This window comes from Dasypus novemcinctus, chromosome 4 (assembly GCF_030445035.2).
Source record: "Dasypus novemcinctus isolate mDasNov1 chromosome 4, mDasNov1.1.hap2, whole genome shotgun sequence".
NCBI lineage: Eukaryota > Metazoa > Chordata > Mammalia > Cingulata > Dasypodidae > Dasypus > Dasypus novemcinctus.
Genome location: NC_080676.1, coordinates 164,123,967 through 164,136,041, shown reverse-complemented (window position 1 = coordinate 164,136,041; position 12,075 = coordinate 164,123,967). Strand labels below are relative to the sequence as shown.

Below are 12,075 nucleotides of genomic sequence, written 5' to 3'. Positions count from 1 at the left end.
GTTATTAAAAAGTGATTAAAAAAAACAACTGATCAATTAAGAGTTAGCCTGGCAGCTTAGAAAAAATGCTTAGGACGTGCCCAGGAAGGAAAAGCAGAAGGCGACGTGGTAAACACACTAGCAGATGGTTATTTTAATTGCAGCTGGTGGCTTCCACCGTCTCCTGGCTCCGACCCGCTCCTCCATCCCCATGAGGCAGAGAAAGGAAGTCACTTCCAGGATCAGCGGATTAGCCGCAGGCAGTTTTCACAGCCGCCACTAGAAAAGGGTGAGCCTCCTTAAGTCGCACACGTGCACAGATCTGTGCGTCCTCAGGCGCAGATGGTAACTCCGCTAACACACATTCCATGAAGACTGTACCCCGAAGCTCTTCAGGGGAGCAACTGCTGAGCGTCCCTGGGCTGCCCCGGCTCCCCCTCCAGTCCTCTGCAGTAGCCAGGCCACAGACGGCGAGCCAGGAGGTGACAAGGCGCAGAGGGGGACACAAGGATAGTGGGAGCGGGAGATTCGCACCACGCTCCCCGGCGAGGAGGGGGCAGGCCCGTTGGTTCCACTCCCCCTTGCGGGGACGTGAGGGTTGAGTGTGTGTGCCCTGGGATGCACAGGTGGATGTATGCATACTCTACACTGAATGGAATGTTTAGTAAACCCTATAGCGTTCATCGGGGTGGGTGGGTTCATTTACTCTAATCCTTACTCTCCCTTTACAAGGCTCTGGGTTAAAAGAACTTTCCAGAGCATCGCAGGAAGTCAAGGCAAACTAGGCCAGATGCTGGCCAAGTACCCCGTGACCACAGTCCGGACACTCACAGGCAGGGGCGCGCGAACATACGCCGCTCTCAAGCCGGAAATGGAAGGCGCAGGGGCCGTCTTTGGTCCAAGTTTTCAAAAATGGAAGCATACTATATATGCTTGCATACACTTAGCTCTTCTCACTCAAAACTCCTCCTGGAAATCTTTCTGAGTCAACTGGTTTGGCTCTAATGCTTTTTAGTAGTTAAACATCTAATAATAGGAATTGACCACATCCCACTCTTTCCCCTACTCATTAGGTTCACCTGGTAGCCAGGTTTTCTTTTTCTTTTTTTGTCACTACTTACAATACTGCAGTACAGATGCAAATACAGCTATCCCTAAGTATGGGTGCTTCTGCTTTTATGGGAGTGACTCCTAGAGTAGTACTGAAGGACCTGCGTTTAAAAACATTTCAACAGGTGCTACCAGATTGCTTTCCAAGAGGTTGTAACACTTCCTATTTCTATCACCAGTGGATGGGAGTCCTCCCCTCCCACCTCTGCCAGCAATGGGGCTGGCATTCTTTTAAATGCTTTGCCAGCTGTTGGATATAAGTGATATACTGTTACTCTGACCTTGTGACTACTAGTAAGCTTGAATATACTTTATGTATGTCTCTGGATACCCTGCTGTCTGTGATCCATACTCTTGGTTCACTGTTCCTTTGGGTTTCCTAAACTCATACTCCTAAGATGAATATCATTTGAACCATGGATTTTTGTTTTTTACATTTAAATCTTAATCCACCTGTAATTTATATTTTATAATGTATGACAGAGAGACAGTGTTACTCTTCTGGATGGATAACGACTTGTGCCAACACCATTTATCAAATAATTCTTTTCTTATCATCTTTGTCATCTATTCTAGATTCTCTATTTTCCTGACCTCTTTGTCTGTTCCTGTGCCTCTACAGGCATTTGATAACAGTGACCTAAAAAATGCTATCTTATTCACACTTGCCTTGGTAATTCCTGGGCATTTTTTCATATAAACTTTAAGATTAATTTATTCATTTTTTAGAAAAAGCACTACTGAGATTTTCATGGGGGTCATATTATGTTTAAATATCAGCACTGGGTGGGAGCATTGGAACTTTCAAGACAGCCAAGTTTCCCACCCCAAGCCGTCCCAGCTCTTGGCTGTTCTCAGCCTGCCTCTGAGGGTTTTGTTTTCTTCTTAGACGTGGAGCATGTCTGAGGGGCCTGGGCACACGCCCTCCAGTTGGTGGCACCGCTTGCCCCTGGGTCCAGGGACACCTGCAGCCTAAGCTCTTCCCAAGAGCAGACAAGGGGCCCTCCAGCACAAGGAGGTGAGGGCAGACGACCGGCCGCGGCCATCTCCACCCCCAGAAGTCCTCCAGAGGCCAGCATGCCTTGCCGCCATGGCTGTCCCAACACAGGCTCTCAGCTCCATGGCCGGCGTCTGAGGGGGTGCCCCCCCACCCTCTAGGACTCAAGGCACCTGTCCTGTCTGCATGGCCATCCCCCCTTCCTCACAGTCCAGATCCCACTGCTACCGGTCAACGCTGAAACCCACAAAGGCTCCGCTGCTGCCTCGGGGTCCATCAACGCCCGGGCAACGAAGGCCTCTTCGACGGCCTCTTCCATTTCCATGGCCTGCCTCTCCCACGAGCTGCCTGTGCCTCCCCAGGTTCTTGGTACTGACCCGCTCTCTTGCGAGGGGGTGGCTGTTGGGGAAGCCCACCACCTCTTCTCCCACCCCTTCTCTCTCTTTTGAAAACCCGATTCTGTAATGGTCTGCAAGTATTTTGCCACAGTCACCTCAAAGCCACCTCAAGTCCGAGACCTGAAGGATATGGGAAAGTCCTGCCGTGGAGGAACTTTAGCAATAGCCCCCAGGGGCAGCAGCCTGTGTGCCCCGTCTCCCCCTGGCCAGAGCCCTGGAGCCGCTGCTCAGGGCTCAGCCACCTGCAGGCGAGTGGGGACAGCGCCGTACAAAGTTCAACCAAGCGGCGCCAAGCGCCTGTTTCCCTGTCCACTGCTGGAAAGGGAGAGAAAGGGCAATGGAACCATAAAACAGCTCTCTGGCACCAGGTCCTTTCCTTATTCCTTCTACGGTAGAGTCAGAAGCCATTCAAGGCTGTTAACAAGTCTACGGGCTAAAGCGATGCAATTCCAATGGGGGAAAAAAGATGATCCTGCTTTTTTCCGAGTTCTAACTGGTTGTGACACAGCCTTGTCTACTTGAATCTTCATTTCTCCAGGTTCAGCTGAACGCCTCTTGCCAGCTTCCTGCCACCCACGGCGCGAGCAGCAGCTCAGCGTTCTACCAATAATGGGAGAACCGCCCCCACGGCCCCGCTTAGGTCAAGACTGGAACATTTAAAGCCATTTGGGCAACAACGTACATTTGATTATATTTGGAGGCAAAATTCCAGCAAGAGCAAGTTAATACATAATTAGGCTTAGCATCCTGAAATGTCAACTAATGTAACGATTGTATCTCTGAAATTATAAATCCTAAAAAAGCATTTTCAAGATTTTATTTTCAGAAAAGAGGAACTAAGAACCAAAGCAGCAAAGTAACTTCTAAACAAATCTGTTTTCTCCAGTCATCCGACCATGCTCTACTTGCGCGGCCCAGCGGCCTTCCCCTCCCCTCCTGCTCTGCAGCGGAAGAACAGGTCCCTGACCTGGGACTCACGCAACCCAGAAATTGAGCGCTTTTTGTGATCTCTTACCTTGACTATGCTGATGGGCTTTCGAGATAAGTGAAAACTTGCATACAGCAAAAACGTCAAAACAAAAATGAAGGCTCGGTACCTGAAACACAAAATAGTGGTAGAGGGTGACAGAAACTAAGATATGGAAAGAATGCATTAGATTTTGTTATGCTGTACCTAATTCATTCTGTCCCATATCAACCCCATATCGCTACCCTGTTGCATGAAAACATTGGCCACATTTGTCTTGTACAAATGGAAACTATTTAAACATTTTTAAAAAACTTTATTCGAGGAGAAATTTGACACTCAGAAGGTGTACATGTGTTTACCAAGTAGACAGGATGGACGGTTATTTTGTTTACAACAAAAGTAACCCCACGTTTCGTGTGTGGCCTGTTGTCCTGGGCACCTGAGGTTGTATCTATTTTTAACTATTTTCTTTACATGCGATTGTTGATTGTTTGGAAGCATGCATGCAAGGCAGAAATATAAATATTTTACTGGCCTCAATGAGAAAAACTCAGTGATGCCAACAAGCTATGAATGAGGGAACACTGGCCTAAGGCCCTGCTGCTCCTCTCAGTTATTGAGCAAAGGAGCTCAAGAGTGAGTAAGGAAGAGTGTGAGAGAACGAAGAAAAGAAAATGCTAAGCAGGCACAAGTTAATTCCAGTCTAAAAGTGTGATGCACTCTAAGGAAAAATATTTCTTCAGGGGACGAAACAGGTAGGGAGAAATGTATTTGGGCAGAGATGAAGAAAGGGGCCCAAAGAGCCCCCAGCCCGGCCTGCTTCGGGCCTAAAAGGGCCAAGGACTCTGCAAACTGCTGGCGTGAATCGATAGCTGCCTGGGCGGACCGAGCACGCCCAGAGCCGGAGGCAGCCTGCCGCAGCCTCGGGGCCACGCGGGGCCTGGGCACTCGGTGCCCGAGCTTTAGCCCTTCCTCTGCCTGGGTCGGTGTTTAGGCTGGTGATCCCCTCCTCAGTGGAAGCTTCGTGAAGAAGGCACGGGACCCCAAGGGGAGCAGGGAGCCATCACAAATTCTCCCAGAATTTTCTTTTTAATAGAGACCATATTCAGGTGGGGAAATTTTAAAAGGAAGGAAGAGAGGGAGGGAAGAAGGGAGGGAAAGAGGAAAAAAGAGCGACAGGGAGAAAGGGAGGGAGGGAGGGATTCCCACTGGTGCTGTGGGAATCATGCCTACAAACTCTGGAGTATCTGACCTCAGAGAAGGGGAACACCAGACTTGCCCGGTGCTCAATACATGCTCGCAGAATGCATCAAGAACCGCCCCAGTGCTCTCTTCTTCATCAGGGAAACCCATGTTGAGCGTTTTTTAGACCTGTTGCTCTCCAAGCCCATGCAAATGGCCAGATAAGGAAAAAGGGAAACCACAGAAAATGACTCTAATCATCCAAAGGCCCGGAGACAGGAGGCTGAGGCACAGCGTGTACATGAGAGCCCAGGCCTGTCCCCGAGCTCCTGAGGACGTCCCTCTGCAGGCAGTGGCGCCTCGGAGTCCTCTGGATGACACGCACTGTGCTAACACCCACTGCCTCCCCCACCAGCCTGCGAGTGCAGCGTAGAGAGGTCTCGGGCCCTGAGGCAGGACCGCTAGTCCTTGGAGCCCAGGGCACCAAGTTCTTGGGTGCACGGTCCCCTTCTCCCATCTCGGCGGGCAGCAGGATCAGAGTCCTCACCCTGGGTTACCCCCAGGTGCTCCCCATCACAGTATGACAGGAGAACCTGGGGTACGGCTCTGAGTCCTTGGGGTGCGGTGGGCGTGCTGGTGAGACCCCCAGAACCCCAGGGAGGCCCCGTGCCACTGGGGAACGGCGAGGGAGCGGCGCGAGCCCCTGGACACTGCGGCTGCACTCCGAGGGGAAGCAGGGGCCGCGGCCACGTGGGGAAAAGGACCGGCTGCAGGGAGCGGGGATCTCTGAGAGAGTGTCCAGCAGGGAGGACACAGGCCCACGCTACACAGCAACCCCGAATCCTCCCAGAGGCCCAGAGCATGTCGAGACCCTAGCCCCCTACTTCCAAGTTCTTCCCTGACCTTAGTTCCACATCCGGGTCACAGAGGACTTGGGAAGGGGAGAAGTCAGCCTGACTCCTGACTGGCTTCCCCGGGGAGCCAGCTCCCGCCCTCTGCTCCCTTCCCAGGGCGTGGCGAGAAGACGTGTCCCCGGCAAGGACGCTGCGAGCCTGAGGCCGGTGCCAGCTCGAAGTGTGCTGGGTGGCGTCTTCTCTCGGAGGCTAACGCCCTTAGGCCGCTCACTGGAGCTCAGAACCCACAGGCGAGTTTCACCCGCAGCCCCCTCAGCATCCTGCCTGTGGCCGGGGTCACTGTTCTGCGGGGACTCGGGGAGAACCACCACTGAAGACCACGCGGGTGTCCAGACACTGTCCCTGCAGAACCTAAGGCCACAGTCACCCTAGCAGGGCTCTAGTGCCACAGAGGGCAGTGCAGGCTTTCGAGCCCCAGCCTGGACGCACCCCGCGTACATACAGGGCCCTGGGAGGCGCGGGCCACACGACTTACCACTGGTCCCTTGAGAAGGAGACGAGGAAGCGGATGCCGACGGGGAGTCGAGCCATCTGCATCACCGCTGGCCACAGCGAGCTGGTCACGAAACAAGGCGCTTCCCAGGCAGGCCTAAGCCTCGCTGCGCGCTCTCCCCGCTGTCCCCGAGAGCCGGGGCAGGACAGGTGCGGCCAGGCCGTGCCGGGGACCTCGCTCCCCGTCTCAGCACTCTAGGAGGAGAGGAGAGAAGCTGAGGCGGGTGATCCAGCCCTGGCAGCTGCCAGCCCCACGCGCTGTCACTGGGAGTTCCCCAACCCGGAATAAAGAGGGGCTTCCCAGGCCCCAGGGAGCTCCCGCGCTGGCAGCTGCGCGCAGAAGCACCGCATGCTCTTGGGGTGCGCTGTCAGAGGGGGCTGCAAGGACCTGCACAGAGTCTGGGAGGTGGACAGAGGAACTCAGCTGACCCGCATCTGGAAGGCAGCTAGAGAGCCACTCGGCGCCCCACCACTGAGGCTCCGCGGGCATGACGTCGTCTTCCAGTAAGCCACAGTGTGCCCGGTGGGCACGCCACCTGCTCAGTTACCAGGGCCTGCCAGGTGCTGTCACCACAACGTCACGGAGGAGCCAGGCCCACCCTGGGTGCCTGGTAATCAACACAACCGTGAACTGTGCCTTTGCAATTTGAGTCCAAGTGTCTCTAATGTAGAGGAATGAATGCCAACTCTCACCTGCCAGGTCCTCTGTCCTGACAAGGGGACCACCACAGGAGGCAGGGAGAGTGACCCGAGCACCAAGCCCAGGCCCCAGGCAAAGGCCTAGAGAAGGACCTGGAAGGGCAGCCTGAGCTGGGAGGGCAGCCTGGGCACTGGGCTGGGGCCTGGACCTGGGTGGGTGGCCTGGGCACTGGGTAGGGGCCTGGACGCTGGGTGGGTGGCCTGGGTGCTGGGTGGGTGGCCCGGGTGCTGGGTAGGGGCCTGGACGCTGGGTGGGTGGCCTGGGCGCTGGGTAGGGGCCTGGACGCTGGGTGGGTGGCCTGGGTGCTGGGTGGGTGGCCCGGGTGCTGGGTAGGGGCGGCCTGGATGCTGGGTGGGTGGCCTGGGCGCTGGGTAGGGGCCTGGACACTGGGTGGGTGGCCTGGGCGCTGGGTAGGGGCCTGGATGCTGGGTGGGTGGCCTGGGTGCTGGGTGGGTGGCCCGGGTGCTGGGTAGGGGCCTGGACGCTGGGTGGTGGCCCGGGCGCTGGGTAGGGGCCTGGACGCTGGGTGGGTGGCCTGGGCGGTGGCCTGGGTGCTGGGTAGGGGCCTGGACGCTGGGTGGGTAGCCTGGGCGCTGGGTAGGGGCCTGGATGCTGGGTGGGTGGCCTGGGCTCTGGGTAGGGGCCTGGATGCTGGGTGGGTGGCCTGGGCACTGGGTAGGGGCCTGGATGCTGGGTGGGTGGCCTGGGCACTAGGTAAGGGCCTGGACACTGGGTGGGTAGCCTGGGCACTGGGTAGGGGACTGGACCCTGGGTGGGTGACCAGGGAGCTGGATGGGTGGCTTATGAGCTGGAAGGGTGGCCTGGGCACTGGGTAGGGGCCTGGATGCTGGGTGGGTGGTCTGGGTGCTGGGTGGGTGGCCCGGGCGCTGGGTAAGGGCCTGGACGCTGGGTGGGTGGCCCGGGCGCTGGGTAGGGGCCTGGACGCTGGGTGGGTGGCCTGGGTGCTGGGTAGGGGCCTGGACGCTGGGTGGGTAGCCTGGGCGCTGGGTAGGGGCCTGGATGCTGGGTGGGTGGCCTGGGCTCTGGGTAGGGGCCTGGATGCTGGGTGGGTGGCCTGGGCACTGGGTAGGGGCCTGGATGCTGGGTGGGTGGCCTGGGCACTAGGTAAGGGCCTGGACACTGGGTGGGTGGCCTGGGCACTGGGTAGGGGACTGGACCCTGGGTGGGTGACCAGGGAGCTGGATGGGTGGCTTATGAGCTGGAAGGGTGGCCTGGGCACTGGGTAGGGGCCTAGGCACTGGGTAGGGGCCTGGGTGCTGGGTGGGTGCCTGGATGCTGGGTGGGTGGCCTGGGCATTGTGTAGGGGCCTGGACACTGGGTGGGTGGCCTGGGCGCTGGGTAGGGGCCTGGATGCTGGGAGGGCCCATGTACCCGGATGGCTTGGTCTCTGGTGACAAGGACTCCCTTAGGCCAATGCATTAAATAACATGGAAAGTCAGAGGGTGGACATACTGCCTGGAGGCATGTGGATTTTCTATCTTCTTGTTCATTAAAAAGCCACACTTTATGTAATTTTTTAAAAGAAAGCCACTTTTGAATAAAAGTATTGTTCCCAATTTAAATGAACTAAAATTTACTTAATGTCTTCAAATAACTTGCTTTGGGACAAGTTGTTTGAAGATACTTTTATTAGAGGGTTTCAAACCCTCCACCTAAGTCAGGTGTCTTCCAAAACAGAATCAGGCTCCCACACAACTCTCCAGAGAGAGCTCTGAAAAAGAACACGTTCTCCAGTGATTCTCCTTTTCATTGCTTTTAGAATAAAATCTGAAATCCTTGACAAAGTGCTCCGCAAAGCCACACCCAGGTGCTTGGCTCAGGCATCTGGGTGGTGCAGGGCCACTGGCTCCAGCCAGCACCCCGCAACCTTTGCCCCCACAAGTCCCAGAGGACACTGTTCATGCTCACCATTCTGCCTAAAATGCCCCCCACAGCCCTCAGGACCGCGCCACCCTCCTGCTGCCTCTCCTTCCCTGGCCAGGAAATGGGGGCGACAGCACCTTCTTTCCCTGAAGATGAAATGAGACAAACCGCGCAGGGCAGCCTGCGTGGGCCTGGCCCGCGGGAGCGCTCGGGAGGGGCGGCTGGTGCTATTCTTCTCCGGGAGGGACCCGGAAAACACCGCCCAGGACCCAGCCCCTCCCCGGCTCAGAACCTGCCCCCCAAGGGCTCAAGTAACTTGTGCAGGATGATTGGCCACAAAAGCTCCAAAACTGCTTTTGCTCAAAGCACAACATGTTAAAAATATTTTGCTCCAAGCGAGGGGGCTCCTCTTTGGGCCCACCCTAAGAAACCCTTTTACGATGCTGGCCTCGGAGGCAAGGCTTTGAATGAAATTTCACAGAGCCTGAAAATGGACACTGAGGCTGAAATTTTTTTCTCCAACCAAACACGGCTTCTCTATGCCCAGCTTGTTTTTTTTTTTAAGTCTGGTAATTTTCTACTGCCACTTCCTAACTAAATAGATGCCGATGATCTATGGGCTACGGATGGGGGGGCTGTTCATCTCTTCGTAGATAACCTGAGCTGTGCGCGTCCTGAGCTGTGCGTGTGGGGCAGTGAGAACTGCAGCCCTGCCCTTGGTAACCATGACAACAACTCCAGTCCCGGAAAACCAGTTTAGCAAGGCAAACTCTGTAAACTTTAAATATTCAGGGAAAATGCAAACCAAAGGTGCGAAAAGCTTACCTAGGATGTATGAAGTCCATGCTAAAAGCTTACCTAGGATGTGGAAGATATATGCTAATTCAAGCCTATTGAGCACTGAAACAAGGAACCATTTGCCCTTCCTCTGTATAAAAGGACTCGAAAATCTTGTTCGGGGCTCGGATTTTGAATGAGAAGCTCCAAGTCTGGCTGGTCATAAATAAATTACTTTTTCCTTCCCAAAATTATTCCTGAGTCCTGGCCTTTCTATACGCAAATAATTGAACCTATCTCAAACTTCTACAACACCAACTCAACCAAACTTTTAACAAAAACAAACAAAAAAACAAAAGGCATTGAAAAGTCAGGGCTGGAGGATCCCCCTTGATTTCCTTTCAGACAATGGTGGGTCCTTCCCCCTGTGCAAAGGGTGAAAGCAATTTCTAAAACTTCTCTTGATGTGCAGTTACAAGGTGCAGAATGGGGGGCTTTCGCGTTTGGGATGTGAATAGTCCAAGTGAAGAGGCCTCTTCCTCCACAGCCACAGCTCAGGACCTTGGAGACATTCACGACCACTGAACCACTCTTCTCTGAGCCCCATAACGAGTCACAAGAAAAGACACCACGTTCGTGTCCCAAAAAGGAAAACAAAGCCTGGGGCCTGGGCCCAGGTTAGTGCCACGCTTGGGGGCAACGTCCAGCTGTCCACGGGCCACTCCTCCCTCCAACCTGGCTCCCACCGGCCCCTTCCCTGCAGCAAATCACTGGGTTTAAACCTTCTTTTTGGCACATGGCAGGCAGAGAGCGGGTGTAGCTCAGTGGTTGAGCGCCTGCTTCCCAGGTACAGGGTCCCAGGTTCCATCCCTGGTACGGGCCTCCTTAAAAAAAAGCTCCTCTTTACATGAGGCCCTTGAACTCTTCCCGCTACGGGCTAGGGAAATGTGTCCAAATGTCTGGCTTCCTTCTGCTGTCAAAGACAGCTGCGTAAGGGCATGCTATTTGAGCATCTCCATTAAAATCTGTGGACAAATTCTTACACCAATCTTCTGAAAAAGTCCAAGCTCCTCAATGCAAAGGGAACAAGCTGCGGGACATGCATTTTCAGGCCCCTCTCTCAGACCTACCCACGTGGTGATCTGAGCCCCTGGAGTATTTTGGAGGACTCCAGGGAGACACAAATGAAGAGACTAAAAACAGGAACAAGGGTGATCCGCCCTCCATAAATAACCACAGGGCCACATGTCCATTAATTAACAATCCCCTGAAAGACGTAATCATTTTAAAATGGGTCTCACTTTAGAAGCAGAGATGGTGAGAAAGGCATTCCACACCCCACCTCGTAAAATTTTTGCACATTTCTCTTTACCCAAGAGACAAAGAAAACAGTTTCCTATCCAGATAAGCCCTTTCTGGGGTTGTGTGCTTTTAAAGGCTCCATTCAGAAAGGTTAAAGATGAGTGGAAACGGCACAGAAAGTAAAAAAGGAGCGGAGCGCACCCCTGCCCTCTCCCAACACCCGCACGAGCCGACCCTGTGGCCCCGCCTCCACCAGCCCCGGGGAGGGGGGGGGGGCGTCCAAATTTGATGTAAAAGGGGACGAAAGGAGGAGCCCCGCAGGCGGACCTAGTTGTTCCCAGGTGAAACCACTACACAACCCTGCGCCCAAGGGCCGTCAGATCTGAGAGACAGAGACGAGGCAGGCCTGGGACGCCTCCTCCGCAGCGAAGCCTGGGGCGGCCGCGGGGGCTCTCCCAGGCCCGGGTTCAGGCGCAGCTCCACGGCCAGTTCCACCCGCGCAGCGGGGCGCGCCCAGCCCCCGGCAGGCCAGCGCGACGGAGAGGAAAAGGGCGCCCGGGGGTGGCGGCGCGGGGGCTTTCCGGCGTCTCCAGCACGACCAGCCCCGGGGGGCGCCGTCCTGCCGCCTGGACCCCGAGGGCCGGGCTGGGGAACCCGCCGCTCGGCGAACGAACGAGCGCCCGAAGCCCGGGCGTGGGTGCCCCGGGGCGGCCCCGCGGAGCGCAGCCCGGGCTCGGCAGACCCTCGCCACCCCGCAGACCGGCTCTCCCGGCGCAGCCCCCGCCCCTGCTCCACGGCCCCGCTGCCCCGCCCCGCGCCCGGAGCGCGGCAAGTCGCCCGCGATCACCCGCCCAGACCCTCCTTTCCGACTTTCCTCCAGGGAAAGCAGGCCTGCGCGCCCCCGGCCCTGACCCCTGCCCGCCCAGCACAGGCGCTGCGGGGGACGCGCCCGCAATGGGCAGGGACCCCCGGCGCGGGAGTGTCACCGCGGGCGCTGCGTTCCTCCCAGCGCGGGGCAGCGGGCGCCCCCAGCCCGGGGTCCCGCTCGGGAACGGCAGGTGCGGCCCGGCCGCTGCGCCCGAGGCCCCGAGAACCGCAGCTGCCGGCAGGCCGCGGAGGCGCCCCGGCCCCCGGCCCCCGGCCCCCGCGCCCCCGGCCCCCGGCCCGCGCCCCCTCACCTGCGCCGCGGAGGCCCCGCACGCCCGCAGCCCGGCCCGGCCGCCGCGGGCGCTTCCTGCTGGCGACTTCCTGGAGCGCCGCGCGGCCCGCCGCCCCTTTCACTTTCCCTCGGGCCGCGGGGCGCCGGCCTGGGCCGCCCGCAGGGCAGTCCCGCGTCCCCCGCCCCGTCCCGTCCCGTCCCGTCCCCGCTG

General features: G+C 56.9%; 1 protein-coding gene across 2 annotated transcripts in view; it reads right to left on the bottom strand.

Annotated features, from left to right (window-relative positions):
- SLC37A1 (solute carrier family 37 member 1) overlaps positions 1-12,075 on the bottom strand; it is an 86,272-nt gene that overhangs the window by 38,401 nt on the left and 35,796 nt on the right. The window contains exons 1-3 of one of the 2 annotated variants that reach the window (XM_071214986.1): positions 11,884-12,019; positions 6,026-6,237; positions 3,500-3,581 (exon numbers count right to left, since the gene is read on the bottom strand). In XM_071214986.1, coding sequence (XP_071071087.1) covers positions 3,500-3,581; positions 6,026-6,087 — 144 coding nt within the window. In that variant the 5' untranslated portion in view covers positions 6,088-6,237; positions 11,884-12,019. Of the gene's footprint in view, positions 1-3,499; positions 3,582-6,025; positions 6,238-11,883; positions 12,020-12,075 lie in introns of those variants that run through there. The other variant, XM_058296287.2, reaches the window with a different exon arrangement.